At 42.2% G+C, this 19,063-nt stretch overlaps 1 protein-coding gene across 3 annotated transcripts in view; it reads left to right on the top strand.

The window, feature by feature from the left end:
* The window catches only part of HACE1 (HECT domain and ankyrin repeat containing E3 ubiquitin protein ligase 1), a 92,438-nt gene that overhangs the window by 6,461 nt on the left and 66,914 nt on the right, over window positions 1–19,063 (top strand). For all 3 annotated transcript variants that reach the window (XM_075923937.2, XM_075923936.2, XM_075923939.2), the window contains exons 3-8: window positions 2,446–2,535; window positions 6,188–6,292; window positions 11,095–11,170; window positions 12,326–12,457; window positions 14,098–14,180; window positions 18,509–18,605. In XM_075923937.2, coding sequence (XP_075780052.1) covers window positions 2,446–2,535; window positions 6,188–6,292; window positions 11,095–11,170; window positions 12,326–12,457; window positions 14,098–14,180; window positions 18,509–18,605 — 583 coding nt within the window. The remainder of the gene's footprint in view (window positions 1–2,445; window positions 2,536–6,187; window positions 6,293–11,094; window positions 11,171–12,325; window positions 12,458–14,097; window positions 14,181–18,508; window positions 18,606–19,063) is intronic.

Below are 19,063 nucleotides of genomic sequence, written 5' to 3'. Positions count from 1 at the left end.
TGTAGTTGATACAAATTGTATCAATTACATGATTAGTCAGTTACCTGCCTCTTAACATCCTTACTCCAGAAGCAGTACAGAAATACACTTGCATTGGTGTAGCTGTGCTGATGCAAGTTTTTTAGTGTCGACCTGCCTATGAGAGAGATCTTGCATAGATGGATCTCAGTCCACTGAATGCTCAAGCCTGCAAATTGACAGAGGCGACAGGGCTTGGATCACTTGATGATTACCTGCTCTGTTCATTCTCTCTAAGGCACCTGGCATTGACCACTGTCAGAAGACAGAATACTGGGCTAGATGAACCTTTGGTCTGACCCCAAACTATGATCATTCTTATATTCCTTATGACTGTGTATATGCTTTATGTATCTGAGAATTTATGTATCTAAGGAATCCTGTGGCACCTTGGAGTTTAGAGAGACATGGGTGTATATACAAGGACAACAAAAGAGGCTACTTGTGTACCATCCTGACTTGATTAGCCTCATTTACACAACTACTCTTTTTCTTTTGTTCTTGTATATACCCATGCCTCTGTAAACTCTACTCCAATTAATGTAATGAAGGGAGTTTTACCTACGAAATCTTATGTCCTAAGAAATCTGTTCATGTCTACATTATCATAGGACTCCTCATTGTTTTTGAGATACAGATTAACATGGCTACCCCTCTGAGACTGAGAATTCTGGTTGACTCAATACTGGAAATGCCTATGTGTGAGACTAGGGCTTTGAAGTGGGTCAGGAGAGAGGAGAAAGACCATATATAATGAGTACTGGGCGAACAGAGCAATGGCAATTTCTTTGTGAATAAATATTGCACTAGGAGTTTATGTACTGTTGGTATTGAAACTCATACTGTCTTATCTTGACAGCTATTTTGGAAGGGCGGCATCTGTTGGACTCTGAGGAATGCGTAAAGCTAGTTTGCTGCTACTTCCCGGTTTCTGTTTAATTTTTGTAGGCAAGTAAGAAGCATAGATGTTGGTCCTTCTCCACAATAGGCTTGCCATATTTTGCCCAGACCTGACCTGCAGACTGGATCTGGCCCTCTGAGCCACCGTATCCGACCCGCGGATGCAGCAGGGAGCCCCAGGCAGGCTCCCCTTCTTTCCCTGCATGCTGCTCAGAAAAGCAGCTGTGGGATTATTTCTCTTTAAAAACTGTGAGCAGGGAGGGGAGGAAGGCTTCAGGCATAACCCTTGCCCCCAGCACAATCCTATTGATTGGCTTCTGGCCAGAAACTGGCCAATGGGAGCTGCCTGTTCAAATAACAGGCAGCACACGAAGCACCATGCTCCCCTCCCCTCAGGCTCAGTTATTCACACAAGCACATGGCTGTGCAGCCTGCGCAGGCTGGCTGAGAAACTTTAAGCTCTGCAAGCATTTAGTTCAGGCAGGCAGGCTGGTTGGGGAGCTGGCTGGTAAGTCTCTTAGCCAGAGCCTGATTCTGGCACCCCCAGCCCTCTGTTCCACCATTCAGCATACCCAAATCCTTTACCCCCCCCGCACCCATACCTTCTCCCAGATCTGGCACCCCAATTCCCTGCCCCAGATCACAATTCCCTCCTACTCTAGGTTACAGCCGAAACTCTTGCACCCCAGTTCCCTTTCCCAGGTCTCATTCCAAAAGCCTGTGTTCCATCCACCCCTGCCCTAAGTCACAACTGCCTCCTTCACCCAAACTCCCTCCCACTCTCCCTCCTGCACCTCAATCCCTTACCCCAAACTCCCTTTTGTACCCAGCCTCCATCCCAGATCCTGCACTTCTTCCATTAATATAATGGAAAAGTGCAGCCTTCTGAAAATTGCTAAAATCTTGGAGTGGGCCCCCTCTCCCCTGTCAAAAATTATTGCCCATCCCTGGTTTATGTTGACTCATATGCTAGTTTCAATTATGTAGCCTCCTATGCATCACAAACGAAACTGGAAGTCACTACGTTGTTTCAACTGAGCCTAATTTTAAATGTGTATTTTGTTAATGCTGTGATCCATCCAGGTTTATAAGGTTGTACATTTTACATGTCAAACTTGTGACAGGGTACGTGTAGTTGATTAGGGGAGAAGTATTGGTATAAATAAACTTTATTTATAGTTACTCAAATCAAGGACAGTATAGTACTTGTCACAGTAAAGAAACAGGTTTGAACATCTTGTCGTAGTCAACATTTAATGTACATTCAAAAATAACCACATAATTTGACACATTTTGTTAATGCCGGTTTGAACTAGGTAGTGGAAGAACAAGGGCATTGCAGGTTATTATTCGGATATTTTAACAGAGCTGTTAATATACTGTAAGGGAAAAATGGTAAATTGAAATAGTTGTAAACAGATCAAGTATTCAATTATTTACATAAAAGGTATATTGCGATGCATATCTGAAAGTGGGTAAAACTGTCTCTAGACTTTTTCTGCCAACTCACTGTTTTATTTATTTAAGGTCTGTTTCAGAGCTACTGTCCAATTCAAAATTTGATGTGAATTATGCATTTGGACGTGTGAAGAGGAGCTTGCTTCATATTGCAGCAAAGTAAGATTTCACATTTTGAGTAGTCTTTGAGTAGTCTGGAAGATGACATTTAAAGGATTACATTACCACAGAAATCTAGAGCATTAAACTGGAGAATCCTTTAGTGCATATTTGTTGCTACATTTGTTCCCTAACCTTTCCTGGATTAATAACCAGTGTGCACACTTGCTTTCAAGAATAACTTTTAACATAAAACTGTGCAACTTACACTCAGGATTTCAGATGCTTTCTGTATCCTAACAAGCTTGTATATAGGAAATATTAACTACAGGCAGTCCCCGACTTACGCAGATCCGACTTACGTCGGATCCGCGCTTACGAACGGGGCTTTTCTCGCCCTGGAGCTCACGGGCGGCGGATCGCCACCCGTGTCCTCCGGGGCGAGAAAAGCTTCTCCCGGTCTCCCTGGTCTGCTGGGGGGGTCCAGCAAAGCCGCTGGACCACCCCCCCAGCAGACCAGGGACACCTGGGGGCTTTGCTCGGGTGTCCCTGGTCTGCTGGGGTGGTCCAGCGGCTTTGCTGGACCCCCCCAGCAGACCAGGGGAACAGAAGCAAAGCCGCCCAGGCGGCGGGAGTCCCGCCACCTGGGCGGCTTTGCTCGGGTGTCCCTGGTCTGCTGGGGGGGTCCAGCGGCTTTGCTGGACTCCCCCAGCAGACCAGGGAGACTGGGGCGAGAAAAGCTTCTCCCGGAGGACACCGGGTGGCGACCCGCCGCCCGTGAGCTCCGGGGCGAGAAAAGCCCCGTTCGTAAGTGCGGATCCGACATAAGTCGGATCCGCGTAAGTCGGGGACTGCCTGTAATTTACATTCCTAAGAAATAAGTTTACTACCGCACTTAATGTTCATGGCTCTTGGAATAAACTTGCAGAAAATGAAACGTTAATCACACTATTGAATTAGCTATTGAATAAACACATATTTTAATTGGAATAATATGGGTAATTTCAGCCTATTGAGAACATATTAATTCAGTTAAAAACCTTGAAAGACTGCTGTCGTTGTTTACTTTGTGTAATAGGAGGTATTTGAGTCATCTTAAACCCTTGTACTCCGAGTGGAGCATGGGTCATTGATAGGTTTCCTCCATTTCACTCTGTCTTGAGTACTTCTGAGTAAAATAGTGTGTATTTCTGAAATCTTCCTTGAAAATTTAACTTAATAAACATGCATCTTACATAAATCTTATGCAAGAGTAAAAGCTTTAACTGTTCTTAGAGGCTTTTTAAAAAAAATCCCTAATTGTTTCTTAGACAACTTATGTTAGGAATCCATTTAAAAGATTATATTCTGCTTTTTGCTTTCAGTGTACAGAATTTAAGTTCATTATTTTATCTAGTGTAAATTAGGGTTGTAAAATTCAGTTTAATTGTTTAACCGGTTAAATATTATGTTTAATTGGTTAACTGATTAGAGGGGAAGTGGGTGGAGAAGCTGCTCCAGCCCAGCTGGGCTGCAGCAGTGTCCCTGCCCTCCATGGCCATGCTGGAGCAGCCCCCGCTGCCATGGACAAGGGCTGCTCCTGCTGGCCAGCCAGCTGGAGTAGCCTCTGCCTGTGGCTTGCTGCCCAGGCTGGGCCTGCCATAGATGGGCTGCTCTGACAGGCCAGTTGGAACAGTCCCTGTCTATGGAGGGCTGGAGCAGCCCCCTGCCTGTGGTTGGCAGGGAACTGCTCCAGCCCCTATTGGTTCACCAAAACTGAAAAGCGTCACTCATTAAGATGAATCCCTAAAGTGCATCTGTAATATCTTTACTTAACTCCTCCATCTCTTCCTGACTACCTTAATTTTTATCTGTAAACTCTCTGCTCCATCTTCTGTGGAAGTATTACGTGGTTTCACAATAGAAAAACTAATCTCAGAACCTGGCAGTGACAATAAACATTAAATATGTAACCAATTTTTGAAGTAATGTTCCTTATGACAAAGCTATAATGGAAATCAATTAACTACCCTTTCCCATGCCCATTTAAAACTTTCTCAATGCAGGTTATGATAATGGTTCATATACCTGATATGACCAATAAGGTTGCAAACGTAAAATAAAGAAAAAGCACCTTTGTAAACAAACTAATGACAGACTTAGTTAATTTCTTTTTTGCTATGCTTATATTTGAGTATCTACTAGGGATGTTAAACTGCATTGAATCAACTAGTTGATGGAATTTCCATTGATTAGTCAATAAGTGGGGGAAACTGTGGAGCCGCAGTGGGGTTTGTTCTTGGCCAAGGGAGCTACCCCCGCTGCAGCTTTGCCTTTTAAGTGTATTAAAAGCTGAGAGGCTTGATACATTTAAAAGACTGAAGTGCAGCAAGGGGAGGGACCAGGCGCAAGCCGGGACAGCTGATTCCCAGCTCTTGTCCTGTCCCTTCCGCTGTGTGTTAGCCTTTAAATGTAAGGCTTTTAATACAGTTAAAAAGAACAAGCACAGCAGGGGGACTGGGGGCGCACTGAGAATCAGCTGAATCCTGGCTCGTGCCTGGTCCCCACTAAGCCTCTGCTTCCCCTGCTCCCATGGAGATGGTGTTGAGCCAGTTCTCACCAGCTCCTGCTCCCCCCTCTTTGCTCCCTCTCTCTGATAGAGATGGCAATGGTGGGGGAAGCGACTAGTCGAGTTACTGGTCGACTATCCGATAAGCAAATGCTTATCGGATAGTCAATTAATTGCTTGCATCCCTAGTATCTACCTCTCTTCTGAAAATGACACCTTTTAACTATTTTATTTTTATCTTTAAAACAAGTAATATTGTAACTAATGTATGCTAGAGGTTTGGCCAGCCCATTGCTGCAAATGGATGAAATGGTTAGGGGGAAAAAAATAAAACACAATGCCAAGGATGGATGATTATCTATCGTTGAGTGTTCTTTGTACCTGCTACAACGAGTTGGTCTTGTAAAACCATTAAACTAAGATTAGTAACTCTTTCCCTGTAATGTTAAACAAATATTGAATAATCTGTTTCACTCTAGTGGAATGTCTTTTTAAAATAACCTGAGCTTTCAGGTTGTATAAACCCAAGTGACATTAAAGCCAACTTTTGTGCTGATGTCAACCTAGGAAGTTAATGATAGCTCAAGGGCAGGTCTGCATGATGGAACAATGTTGACCTTAGGCACACAATTCCAGTTTTGTAGCTGGAGCTGATTATATTAGATTGGGATGCCACGGGGTTTCTACTGCAGGGAGTTGAGGGGAGAAACTTCTCCCTCGACTCCCTTTATGCTTCTCATTGCTTTGGAGTACTAGAGTTGGTGAGAGCATGATCAGCGGTTGATTGAGCTAGACCTGCTAAATTGTCCCCAGGTGATCTATCACCACAGTGCTGATCTGATAAGCATAGACCTGCCCTAAGTCAGTGTAAAGTTTGATTCTTTAAGGTCTTTGCTCTGACAGTAATGCAAGTGGGTCGATAAGTTATTTTTAGCTGGTACTGCATACTGGAAGGACACCCTGCTGACCATCTCCAGCCCCTCTATGCCTTGCCCCTCTTCCCAGGTAATGAGGGATCTAGAGGGGAAGAGCTGGGAGTGGGATAGTCACGTGGAAGATCATGTGAGTCTCCCCCACCCTTCTCCCATACTGGTAAGAATTTTTGTTTATTTGCACCATTGGTTAACTTTTAAAGTTTACTGATCTTGCTTGCTTGTTTTGTAGCTGTGGATCTGTCGAGTGTCTAGTTCTGTTGTTAAAAAAGGGAGCAAATCCTAACTACCAGGATATTTCGGGATGTACACCCCTTCATTTGGCAGCTAGAAATGGGTAAGAAAAAAGCTGTTGCATTTTGAAAGCATGCGAACTTTGTTTAACACAGATTATAGACCTGTTTTAAGAATGTTCTATAATTTTGATTTGCATACTGGTTAAATTGTATATATTTGCATTTTCAAAGGTGTAAGTAAAACTACAGAATGTGTAGTTCTATACCATGAATTTATAGAATAATGAATTTTTTGAAAAATTGTAGAATATTGATCAACTAGAAGATTTACCTGGCATTGCTTGGTCCTTAACTAAATTAATTTTTGTTTTTCTTCATTTAAATCATTATTCTGAGGTTAGGCTAGGGATGAGGAGTTCAGTGTGTAAGCTGACTCAGGGAAAGAGGACAATCCCAGCTTTCATATCACACCAACTTGGGGCCAGGTGAGAAGTGCCTGTCCATAGCTACTGCAGCTGAGGATGGGTACATGTCCCCTGACTGGGAGACAGACAGAGAAACCACACAGACAAACTTCCTACCTGTCACTGGCCTGGAGTGCTCCCAGCGCCTATCTAGAACAGCTTCCTTCCTAGAGCAGTCCCTATCTAGAACAGCCTCCTGCCTGCTGTGCGTAAAGAGCTGCTCAGCCCCTGCCAGTTAATCCAGGGGTGGGTAATGACTTTTTGTGGGGGGCCACTCCAAGACTTTGGTAAGTGGTTAAGGACCACCATTTTCTGTGGAGGGGATGCGGGGTCTAGGGTGGAGGTTGGGTGCAGAAGGGCACACGGGATAAGGGACTGGGGTGAAGGAGATGGTGTGAGGTCTGAGAGGGAGTTGGGGTGAAGGAGGGGTTGTGACCTGGGTCTCAGGATGTAGGATCAGGGAGGGAGTATGGATGCAGGAGAGAATTCTGGCCTGAGGGAGGAGTGAAGGATGAGGTTATGGTTGCCAGGTGTCCGGTTTTGAACCAGGCAGTCGGGTATGTGAGGGTTCTATCCGGGAAAAAATTAAGAAAATACCAGACATATAAAATGTCTGGTATTTTCTAATTAGATAAGATGTAGTATTATTATTAGGAGTATCAGTACCTAGTTGTGAACTGCCTGGCTGGTAGACACCATGCTGCGTGAATATGTCTTCCAACCAGGCAGTACGCAGCTACGTGGAGAGGAGGGGCTGGGGCGGGAGGGAATCCCTGGGGCCAGACTCACTCATGCTTCGCTGGGACCGTACACGGGACGGTCAGCGCTTCGGGATCTGCGTGCGCCTGGGTCAGTCCTGCTCTCTGTCGGCCGATTCCTCCCCTCCCTCCCCCAGACTTCCTCCTGGCCAGCTCCGCTCCCCCCGACTAGCCCTGCTTCCTGCCGGCCGGTTTGCACCCTCCTCCCGATCTTCCCTGGCCAGCTCAACTCCACCTGGCTCCCTCCCGGCCAGCCCTGCTTCCCGCCAGCCGGTCTCCCCCCTCTCCCGCCCATATCCTCCCAGCCAGCCCCGCTTCCCTCCTCTCTGCATCTGAGCTCAAGTGTGTCCAATATTTTTTTTGAAGTCACCTGGTAACCCTAGAGGGGTACAAGGTCTGGGAGGGAGTTGTGATCTGAGGAAGGGAGTGCAGAGAGTTTGGATGGTGACCTGGAGGAGGGAGTTGGGCTGTGGGAGGGGCAGGCTCTGACTGGGAGATGCTTACCTAAGTCCGCATCTCTGCAGCACCGCCAAGGCAAGCTGGGCACCCTGCCTGCTGCAGTCCCAGATCACTTTAAACTGCAGGCTTGTTCTCTCCACATGGATCTCAGCTCAGGGAATGGAAAGAGGCTTGTGCTGCCCCAACCCCCCAGGCCAATCTCTTAGCTCCTATTGGCTGGTTGTTTCCAGCCTATAGGAGCTGAGGATTGGCCTGGGGGCCAGGAGATCACATGAAGCTTCCCCCTCCCTGCAGAGCAGAGAGCCGCATGGACTAAGTTTTAAACTGCAACGGCTGTGTGCCGAGGGTCCCGGCAGGGCGATTGTGGGCCGGATCCAGTGGCTTGGCAGGCCAGATTTGGCCTCAAGACATATTTTGCCCAGCCCTGGCTTAACCAGAGCTGGTAAGTATCACCCATTAACCTTTCACGTCCCTAAACCACCAATCCTGACCTTGCTTTAAGTTATGATAAGAAGCTGCATACCAAATTTGGTGGTCCTAGTTGTTTAGGAGGAGTTCATGGACAGATGCACATTTCTATAATATATTAGAAGATCTAAATACAGTGAAGAAATAAATATGAATTTCTGACCATTTAAGCATTTTCTGCTAATTACCAGTTTGATAGTTGAAGGGATTTTTAGTGGGTACTAATAATAAAATTTATTGCAATATTTGCATCGTATGTAATGCAACACATGACAAAACAGTGTAATTACTTTAAAAGAGTGAAATGTGGATTGGATTATTCAGGATCTGCAAGATGAAGTTTACAGGGTTTCACTGTTAGCTGTCAAGAAATCAACTGTGTTCTTCTGCAAGACACAAACAACTCAGATCTTGTCTATACAGTTTTAGTTAGCTTTTGTTGAGTAAACAGTGGAGGTGTATATACTGAAATGTTCATCCTACCAGTTTAACTTCCCTACTGTGCTGACATAAGAAAACCATCTCAAGAAGAGGGTTATGTCAGTGTAGTTAGGATGATGCAGTGTCTGTGCTGACAGGGCAGTCCTTATGTCCGTTATTTGCTTGCTGTGAAATTGACAGTAAAGCAGGTTCTTGGCTCTTGAGCCTCTCCACTCCGAATCAGTCTGCCACCTGGGAACATTGGAGCACAGCAGCTGACTGGACTCTGGGCATGGATCTCCCTGCCAGAGGTGAAAAACCTTGGTTGGGCAGCTTGGTTGAGACCATGGAGGCAAGAAACTTTGTCTTTTGGGCCCACACACTGCCCCCCGTTCATTTGGTGGAAGTACTTTTTGTGAGCTTGAGCATTGCCGACAGGAGGGTAGCATGGACATTCACCACCACAGTATCTAATATGATAGCTATAAGGTGACCTAACATAGGTCGACTTATCGTTGTAGTATAGACATCTCCTAATATCGCATGTATGATAGTCATAGAACAAGAGGGCTGTGTTCCCTTTTATCTGGTGGTGGATTTTCTCTAGCCATCTTATGATGTCTGGTTGAGTGTGGGATGTTTTTGGGTATCTTGGGCAACGCTGTTGATAAGCTCTGACTCACTGCCTCCAATCTTAGCCTTTTTTCAGTGTACGTGCATGCCTAATGGCTCTTCAATCTCTGCTTTTCTTATTGGGCTCGTTTAGACTATGCCGAAGTTCCAAAAGAGGATATGCAAATCTTCTTCTGATCTCGCTTTCGAAAATGAAAGCGGTCGGGATGCTGTGTGGGTGTGGGTGTTGTTTTTGCAACTCCTTCCTTTTCCGAAAAGCTGTGTAAACCTAATTTTTGGAGGAAGAGCGGCTTTTTGAAAGAGGGGGTTTACCCAAAAAACACATCCTGACTACTTTCACTTTCAAAAGCTCTGCTTTCTAAAGTGAGATCAGAAGAAGATATGCAAATTCCCACAGAATTTGTATATCCTGTTTCGGAACTTCGGTGTAGTCTAGAAATAGCCATTGTGTGACTGCCAAACACTCTCTTCAAGGGACTAGGAAAGAGAATGCTCATAAAAATAGCAAGGAGGTCAGAGGCACTTAAAGATTGACGGATTTATTAGGGCATAAGCTTTTGTGAGATTCAGCTCACTTCTCCAGATGCTTGAAGAGAAAACGAAAGGAAAAAAGGAAGGGATGCTGAGACGGGACTGTGACATCAGTGCTAATTAAATCAGAGTGGATGTGACTCCTCTAAGAGTGGTGTGAGAGAGAGAGAGTTGCTGAAGGAGAAATTACCTATTACGTAATGTGGGAACCACTCCATTATAATAGTTAATTCAGCAAATTATCTTACGGTGGTGTGGCATATTTATGTTTTTCTAAGGCTTGACATCACTAAGTCAGTCTTCATTAAAAATATTTACCTCATTAGTTCTCAAACTGAGATCTGTTGACAGATAGCTAGTTATTACTGAGTTTTCTTCTTTCTTTTTTGTGGAATGGAAGTTTGTTAAAAATGGTTGGAAACAGAGGTACAGATTGCCTAACTACCTTAGTAGGGGCCACTGCTGCAGAGGAAACAAGATGCTGTTACTTGACAGCCATCTGTGGGAGAGCACAAAGAAAAGAGGCAATAAATACAGGGTGACAGTGACCAGGTAGCAGGAAATCATGTGCTGGAAAAGGTCAAGTAGCAGGGGTATGATGGGAACAAAACTCAATGGAAAATAATGTATGATTAATTTCTAAAGGACAAAATACTTATAGCATTAAAGATTATTTAAAATTTAAAACCTTTTTTTATTATTACATGAACCCAATTGTGACTACAAATGGGAGTTGGTATAATTTAATATTGTTCCATTGACTGCAGTGGATCTTCTTCAGTTGACACCAGTGAATGATATGGTTCATCAGCCCTAAGATGCAATACGTAATCATATAATTTGAAATAATGTTAGAAGAGGACAGTTAAGTATTCTGGTATCTCCAACCTACCTGATATCTGTAACAAACCTGGCTGTATAACCCATCATTCTCTCACACACAGTCAAGAGCTTTAGTTTATAGACGGGAGACAGAGTCTTCTATGGCATTAGTGATTATTTGCTTTTCTTTAAATATCAGTTTAATGGTGCACTTCTATGAAGAAAACATATATTGCAGCTGATGCATAGGATAAATTATGCTGACAGGGACATGGGGATGATATGTGCTTTCTGCAGATCTCCTTTCTGTTTTCTTGATAAGAATGGAATATATTCTTTTCTTTACAGGCAGAAGAAATGTATGAGCAAGCTCTTAGAATATAGTGCAGATGTCAACATTTGTAATAATGAAGGTCTGACTGCAGTAAGTGCTATCTGTTTTAGTTAAGTTACTGAAGTGCTTCTTTTGAAATTAATAAACCTTTGATATTCTAAATTTGCTGAAAATGCCTGTGGCTTATGCCAACCAAGTGTTTGACCAGCTTTGGAATAATTAAAACCAGAAGGGTTCCTGTTGATATGGAATTGTAAAACCTTGTAAAACTTGTAATTTACCAGTGACAAAAGTGATCAAAATATTTCTAAAACAGTAAAAGCTTTGAGTCGGAAAGTTAATAAATGCAGCTTTATATGCTCATAGGAGTCATAGCTATTTTTGCTTTTGTTTTTTCTACCTCCTCCTTCAGTGACCAGGCAACATAACAAATTTTCTTTTTCTATTAGATTTTAACTTTTCAATTTCTCTCCATAAAAGCTGATATGGTAGTATACTGCTTTGAGTTGAAACTAATGAGTGTAAAGTTGTGGCACCATATGGTATTTGTAACTGCTAATTTTGCTGGCCTGAACAATAAATGTGGATTTCTGATACCAAGGCAGAGGGCTCCTTCACACATTCTTGATTGTCTTAGTTGGCACCAGTCTCTCTCTTCTTCACACACACCCACCCACCCACCAGCTCTCTTGTCACAGGATAGAATGTCGCAAGCTTAACAATTGTACAGCAATAGCTGGAAGTTACGATGCGTGCAATAAGCTGCAGAACTTGAAACATTACATGAAATATACATGGCTTACAGTAAAGTTAAGCAGCTCACAATGACTGAAACTTAAGTGACTTAGAAGAACTGAAAGTTACATGAATAACATCCACGTTATACTGGATTGGGTGGAGGATTTACACAACACTTATGAGTGCCAACAGTCTTACATTTAAATGGTTCCTCTTGTTGTAGCTCTTATCAGTAAGATATTCAGGGAGTTTACTGATGACAATCATCAGCAAGTACAGTGGAGGATCCTTTAAGTGCATTCTTTCAATCTACTGATGTTCAAAGGAAGCTGCTGTGAAATCAGGCATAGATTTAACTGCCTAGATATGCCTTTAGAAATCTAATTTTGGGATCCCATTTATGAAAATCTTGGCCACAGAGCATTACGTTTTGAAAACTTTTGGTTATAAACTGCATGCATGTATTGACTATTAAAAATATTAGTATTGGATTATTTTTGTACATAGATTCACTGGCTTGCTGTCAATGGCCGAACAGAGCTACTTCATGATCTTGTACAGCATGTCAATAATGTAGATGTTGAAGATGCAATGGGACAGACAGCACTTCACGTGGCTTGCCAGAATGGTCACAAGACGGTAAGTGCAGAAAATTAATTTGAACCGACTCTAATTGTAAAACCTTGGTAATACTTGTCAATTTTTTTAAAAGAAACTATGGCTAGTCATGCATGTTTATAAAGCATAAATGATAGAATTATTAACATGCCTGCCTTAGTAATTCTTAATTGCTTGCACTCATATGAAGTGGTTTATTTTCCTTTAAGAATTTAAATGATGCATACCTCCCAGCTGTTCTTGCAGTTGATTAATGTAGTATTGCATAATTGATTGCAGATACTGCTGTATTGATTAATGTTTGAATACTTTTTCATGAGTCATTTTGTATTTTTGTTTAATATTTTGAGCCATGTTTGTGAGAGACACTGTATACGTAAGTATACGTGGCAACTTGGTTACTTTTAATCACATATAGTTAAGTGTTTGTACTCTATCTTAGGGATTGATTTTTTTTTTTTTTTTTTTTTTGCATTAGGATTAAGCATATATGTGTAAAATAAGTGTGCGGATTTGGACTTTTAAAAATATTGAAAGATCATATGGAATAGTAACTCTGTTACCCAATGATAGAACAATTTGAGTAAGACATGGTCTCTGGATTATTTCTCAATCCAGTTCTCCAGTCTGCCGATGCCAAAAAGTTAGTCTGTAAATCATCAGGAAGATCTTCTCAAGGCATTCTGTCTGATTACAAGTTTCAAGACATCAGCTAGCCATCAGACTCATAATTATAGACAAATCTGCCTTATGTGGACGGAGTAGAGTTATGGTTGTTTACGTACTCTAGCTCAGCATTTCCATACTTTGCAGTTTGTTTTTACTTAGCATTTCATCTTAAAATATATTTTTCAAAACTATAGTATTTTTTAAGTTCAATATTGTTTGGGGATCTGATTTCCGTGGTCTTACAGAATGTCCGAAGTTCTATAAAGGATATTTATTTAAAAAACCCAAGTCCTACACATAGAGTACATCTACACTACATAGTTATTTCGAAATAGCTTATTCCGAAATAGCATGTCAACACTGCAGGGAAGCCACAAAATTAGTCCAAGGCAGGCTTCCCTAATGTAGACGTGCTATCTCGAATTAGAGTCCCAGGAGGAATAACTTATAATGGCCCTGGTGAGGGGCTATTTCGAAATAACAGAAGTGGAGTGTCTACATAGCTATTTCAAAATAGGGACTATTATGAGGTTTACCAAAGTCGGAATAAGCTGTCGTTTCAAAATCTTGAAATAGTGTAGACGCTTGCATAATTATTTTGGAATAACAGCTATCATCACTATGGAAAAAGGGGTTATTGCGCAAAAAGAAAATGTCCACACTGCTTGTTTTTGCAAAAATGGATTGGCAAAAATATGCAAATGAGATTGCGACTCATGCAAATGAGTCCCTCATTTGCATATTTTTTGCTGAGAAGTCGTAGTGTAGATGTAGCCATCGTGATTAGTGTGTGTGAATACTCTTCAAAGTATATCTGTCATAGTCCTTTTTCTAATGTTCAGATACCTTGTTTTTGAGATTTATTACTGGAAATTAAATCTGCTCATCTAACTGAAGATAGATACATAACTAACCCGTTTCAAGCCAAGTGATATTTTTGTTAATTTTTTTCTAGTTCTGACGGTACTTTTTTTTTTTCCTGTTCCCAAAAGACAGTACAGTGTTTATTAGACAGTGGTGCAGATATTAACAGGCCAAACGTGTCAGGAGCAACTCCACTCTATTTTGCTTGCAGGTATGGTATGTTTGACTTTGAAGTACTGTACAAAATGTAAAAGTTAAATTTTTAAATACATAAAAACTACTTTTGTTCAATATATAGCAAAACTCAAATGAGGAAATATGAAAACTAAAAAAAGTACTAAACTCTGCTTGTTGCTGGAATATGGTAAAATATTTGAATATTTTATCTTCAGTTTTAGAAATGCACATGTATATAACATACACGTCTGTTAATATTGTGGGCCAAGGACCTTTCTGTACATGTACAGGGTATATCTCAAACTCATGAGTCAATTTTAGATTTAAAATCAGGAACCTATTAAAATAACCAGTACTTAACGGCTGTGTCTAGACTGGCTAGTTTTTCCGGAAAATCAGCCGCTTTTCCGGAAAAACTTGCTAGCTGTCTACACTGGCTGCTTGAATTTCCGCAAAATCACTGACTTCCTACTGTAAGAAATCAGTGCTTTTTGCGGAAATACTATGCTGCTCCCGTTCGGGCAAAAGTCCCTTTTGCGCAAAACTTTTGTGCAAAAGGGCCAGTGTAGACAACTGAGGTTTGTTTTCCGCAAAAAAGCCCCGATCGTGAAAATGGCGATTGGGGCTTTTTTGCGCAAAAGCATGTCTAGATTAGCCACAGACGCTTTTCCGCGCAAAGTGCTTTTGCGGAAAAGTGTCTGTGCCAATCTAGACACTCTGTTCCGAAAATGCTTTTAACGGAAAACTTTTCCGTTAAAAGCGTTTCCAGAAAATCATGCCAGTCTAGGTGTAGCCAACCAGTATTGCATGCTGCGTCTTATGTCCTAGGTACACAATATATTGGTATATAATTCAGACAATTCTTAATCAACACTATGGAAATAAAAATTCAGACAACCAAAGGTACTGACATTCCAGGAAGGTGATATGCATATCAAGTTTAAGACTTCAGTGTAAGAAGTAATGGAAATGCATTTATAATATGTCCTAATGACTTGGTACTGGAGTGAAATTTTGTTTTCTAAACTTTTAAATTTTATTTCCAATAGCTTCTTTTTTTAATTGGACCCTTTCAGTTGTTAGAACATCTACATTCTATAATCCTGGTACTTGGATTACATTTTAAATAATTCACCTGTGATTAAATTGTAACTGTAAGCAAAGTCAGAAATGAGTTGACCTGATGGCCTGCTATGAGCTATATTGTGGGAGACGTGGTCTGCCAGAGTTCAGATATATGCTAGCTCTTGACTATTGTAGAGAGGGTAAGGAAAGACTAAATAGTGTCTATTTGAATGCCTTCTGGCACTCAGTTTAGGGACCGTTATTAGTATTAGAAGAAGCTCCAGATTAGAGGCCTTTAAAACCCTTTAGAAAAGAATCAAGTAGGGATGTTGGCTAATGTTTTTTTTTCTGCAAACATTCCACCACTGAATTTACATGTGTAAATGACTACATGCTAGCATCCCTAGAATGGAGTGTTTTGTGGGTGCAATGGTGACATCTAGAAAAGAAAAATCCTTAGTTGAGAAATTGTCTGATTCACATAGTCAAGGAGAGACCTCTCAAATGCTAATTTCATATTGCTAGTTTTACTAATATTGTGTATATCTCAACAGAGAAAACATTTAGCAGTGAAGGTTACACAGAGGTTAAGCCATATGAATTTCATTCTGAAAATAATTAAATACAGGCAGTCCCTGGGTTACGTACAAGATAGGGACTATAGGTTGGTTCTTAAGTTGAATTTGTATGTAAGCCGGAACTGGCTCCAGATTCAGCTGCTGCCACTGAAACTGACCAGGGGCTGACTACAGGAAGCCGGAGGCAGAGTTGCTCTGCCCCCAGCTTCCTGGAATCAGCCTGATCAGTTTCAACAGCTGCTGAATCTGGAGCCTGAGACAGAACACCTGGGGCGCTGCCCGGTAGGTTCCCACAGGACCAACCCGGCAGCACCCCAGCTGCTCTACCCGAGGCGTCCCACAACAAAAGCCTGGTCTGCTGGGGGGGGGCACTAGCTGTGCCCCCCCCCCCCAGCACCCCAGGGAGACCCGAGCAAAGCCGCACAGGTGGAGGGACCCTGCTGCCCGTGCGGCTTTGCTCCTGTCTGGGGGGGGGACTTCCCCCAGCACCCCAGGGAGACCCAAGCAAAGCTGCACAGGCGGAGGGACTCCGCCACCCGTGTGGCTTTGCTCCTTTGCCCCTGAGCAAAGCCGCACAGGCGGCGGGATGCTGCCTGTGCGCCTTTGCTCCTGTGTCCCTGGTCTGCTGGGGGGGTCCAGCAAAGCCGCTGGACCCACCCCAGCAGACCAGGGACACCCGAGCAAAGCTGCCGCCTGGGCGGCTTTGCTCGTAAAGCTGCCCAGGCGGCGGCTTTGCTCGGGTGTCCCTGGTCTGCTGGGGGTGTCCAGCGGCTTTGCTGGACCCCCTCCTCCCCCCAGCAGACCAGGGAGACGGGGAGAAGCTTTTCTCGCCCCAGAGGACACGGGTGGCGACCCGCCGCCCGTGAGCTCCGGGGCGAGAAAAGCCCCGTTCGTAAGTGCGGATCCGACATAAGTCGGATTTGCGTAAGTCGAGGACTGCCTGTACACTTAAAGCTAAGGTACTTGGGCTTTGTAGGAGACGTTTAAGGGCTGACCAAATCTAGGGTTAGTGGTTTGGAATGCAGTCTGGAGCAGTGATGGGCAACCTAGGCTAGTGAGTAGGCCAGATGAGTTGCCCTCCTTCATTTCAGTGGGTTGCAAGATTGCCGTAACCAAGACTGTCTCCCAGGAGAAGGTAGTTTTGTTAACTGTGCTTGCATACATGGAATTTGCGGGGTGTGCTGATTTTTAAACCAAAGTAGTGCTTTGATTGTATGCAAAGGGAGCTCATGGCTTTCACTGTCAGTGTTGTTTGCAATCAGCATGTACCTCACTTCCTGTGCCCTTTCTTTATGTTGATGTTAATTTAGGTAGGGGAGAAAAAACTACATGGATGGAAATTAGGGAATCTGACATCCCTGCGCATGGGCAATGGTAAACAAAATGTATCAGGGTCACGTGTAGAACTCTGATGGGCCTCATGCAGCCTGTGAGTTGCATGTCGCCAACCATTGGCCTAAAGTTGGAGTAGTAGTGGCTGGAGTAGTAGTGGAAGTAATCCTCTTCTGTGCAACTGCTTCATTTGCAGAGGGAAGACAGTACTTGATTGGTGTTGAAGCCTTTGTTCCAGGTCTTCATGGTGGGCTGAATTTCACCCGTTCTGAATTTAAAAACTACTGTAATTGATGATACATGCCTAAAAGGCAAGCACTTGTAACGTCTGACAACAATTTATAACTCTTATAGTATTCCGGTGACCACAGAAGCACTGTTTCATTTTTTCTTTAAAATTTACTTCAAAAATTTACTTCAAAAAATTTTTTTTCTTAAGTGCAGCCATATGGGATCTGTGGCATAATTACCGCTTTTTTGGTCTTTAATGGGTCACCACTGGCTGCAACAATAAAATAACTGATTATACATTACATAAAGTAGTTATATTGTTTCCTTGATCCAAAGCATTGCCAGTGAAATGTATTAGATTGTGAAATAGTTTTCCAAGGGAAGTAGTAAACCCATAACTCTGAGTACTTTTATGTAGACTAGACAAAGCACTAAAAACTTATTGTAAAAAAGCTATCCCTCCACATTATTGCATTGTGAGGCTGATGTACTAGATAATAGAATAGGTCTATTTTATCTTTCAAATTCTGTTAATGCAAAAATAGTATATTTAACATTGTTGTTTAAATTCATGTCAAATACAGTAGATAAAGTCTGTTTTCTTATCCTTACAGTCTGTTGTAAGAACATGGTGGGTTAGAGATCAATTATACAAGTGATTCTTTTATTTAAAATTAGTTGGATGAAAGCTTACTAGACATCTGGAAACAATCAAAATATCTCCTCTTCTCTCTCTAAGTACAATTTTCCAATCTAAAAGTAGCCTTAAATGTCTATATATTTTTCTTGTGCACTGTATTAAATTCAGGAGCCATCATATAGACTTCGAGATTAATTCTGGTCAGGGTGTTTCTGCATGTGAATTGCAGAAAGCTTCCATTCAGATCACTGTTTGTAATAGACCTTTGCAGTAGTTTGGAGAACAGGCACTTAGCAGTGTGTCAAAGGGACCAGAATAAAGTTCTATTCCATGGTGTGGCTTGTAATTATGGATTTCTGTAATGTAACTTTACACATTTGGTTCCTAATTTGTATTGGTTTGGGAATAAAAGTTTGGGAGGAACACCTTTTGCGTAGTTAATGAGCTATTTAATGGAAGCGCATGTACTCATGGGCTAAATATTTTTTGGTAAACCTTCTCCTTTGTTTCCCATAGCCATGGTCAAAGAGACACTGCACAAATACTTTTGATGAGAGGAGCCAAATACTTACCAGACAAAAATGGAGTTTCACCACTGGATCTCTGTGTACAGGTATAAATTTGCTTTACATTAACAAGTGCTGTGCATACAATTGATGTGGAACGATTTTTTTTCTCCTTTCTGCTCTCTGGAAAGCAATGATTTCATTACTAGAGGTCAAAGACCTCTTTTGAGGCACTTTGGGGAAGCAGCTCCACCTTACTCTTCTGGTTTGACTTGTTGGATTAGTTTAGAATAGCACAACATATTCTGGTTTTTTTTCTATTAATTCCCTTAGAAAATATTTATTTCCTGAATAATCAGAAAGAATGTATATTCTTGCTTTGGTCTAGATCCACCAAGATTACCTTATTAGGCTAGGTATATAGAAGATTGATGCGTCTAGCTGTTCATAATATTAGGGTGTTAAAATAAGTAAACTGACAGACATTGTTGGCCACTTCTTAAAGGTCACGTTCAAGCCATTAATCACATTGTCTTGAAGGAAACACATTCTATTTTAGATGGTC

This window comes from Pelodiscus sinensis, chromosome 3, assembly GCF_052426305.1.
Source record: "Pelodiscus sinensis isolate ZL-2025 chromosome 3, ASM5242630v1, whole genome shotgun sequence".
NCBI lineage: Eukaryota > Metazoa > Chordata > Testudines > Trionychidae > Pelodiscus > Pelodiscus sinensis.
Note: the sequence above shows the minus strand (reverse complement) of the source record. Positions and strands in the feature narration are given on the sequence as shown.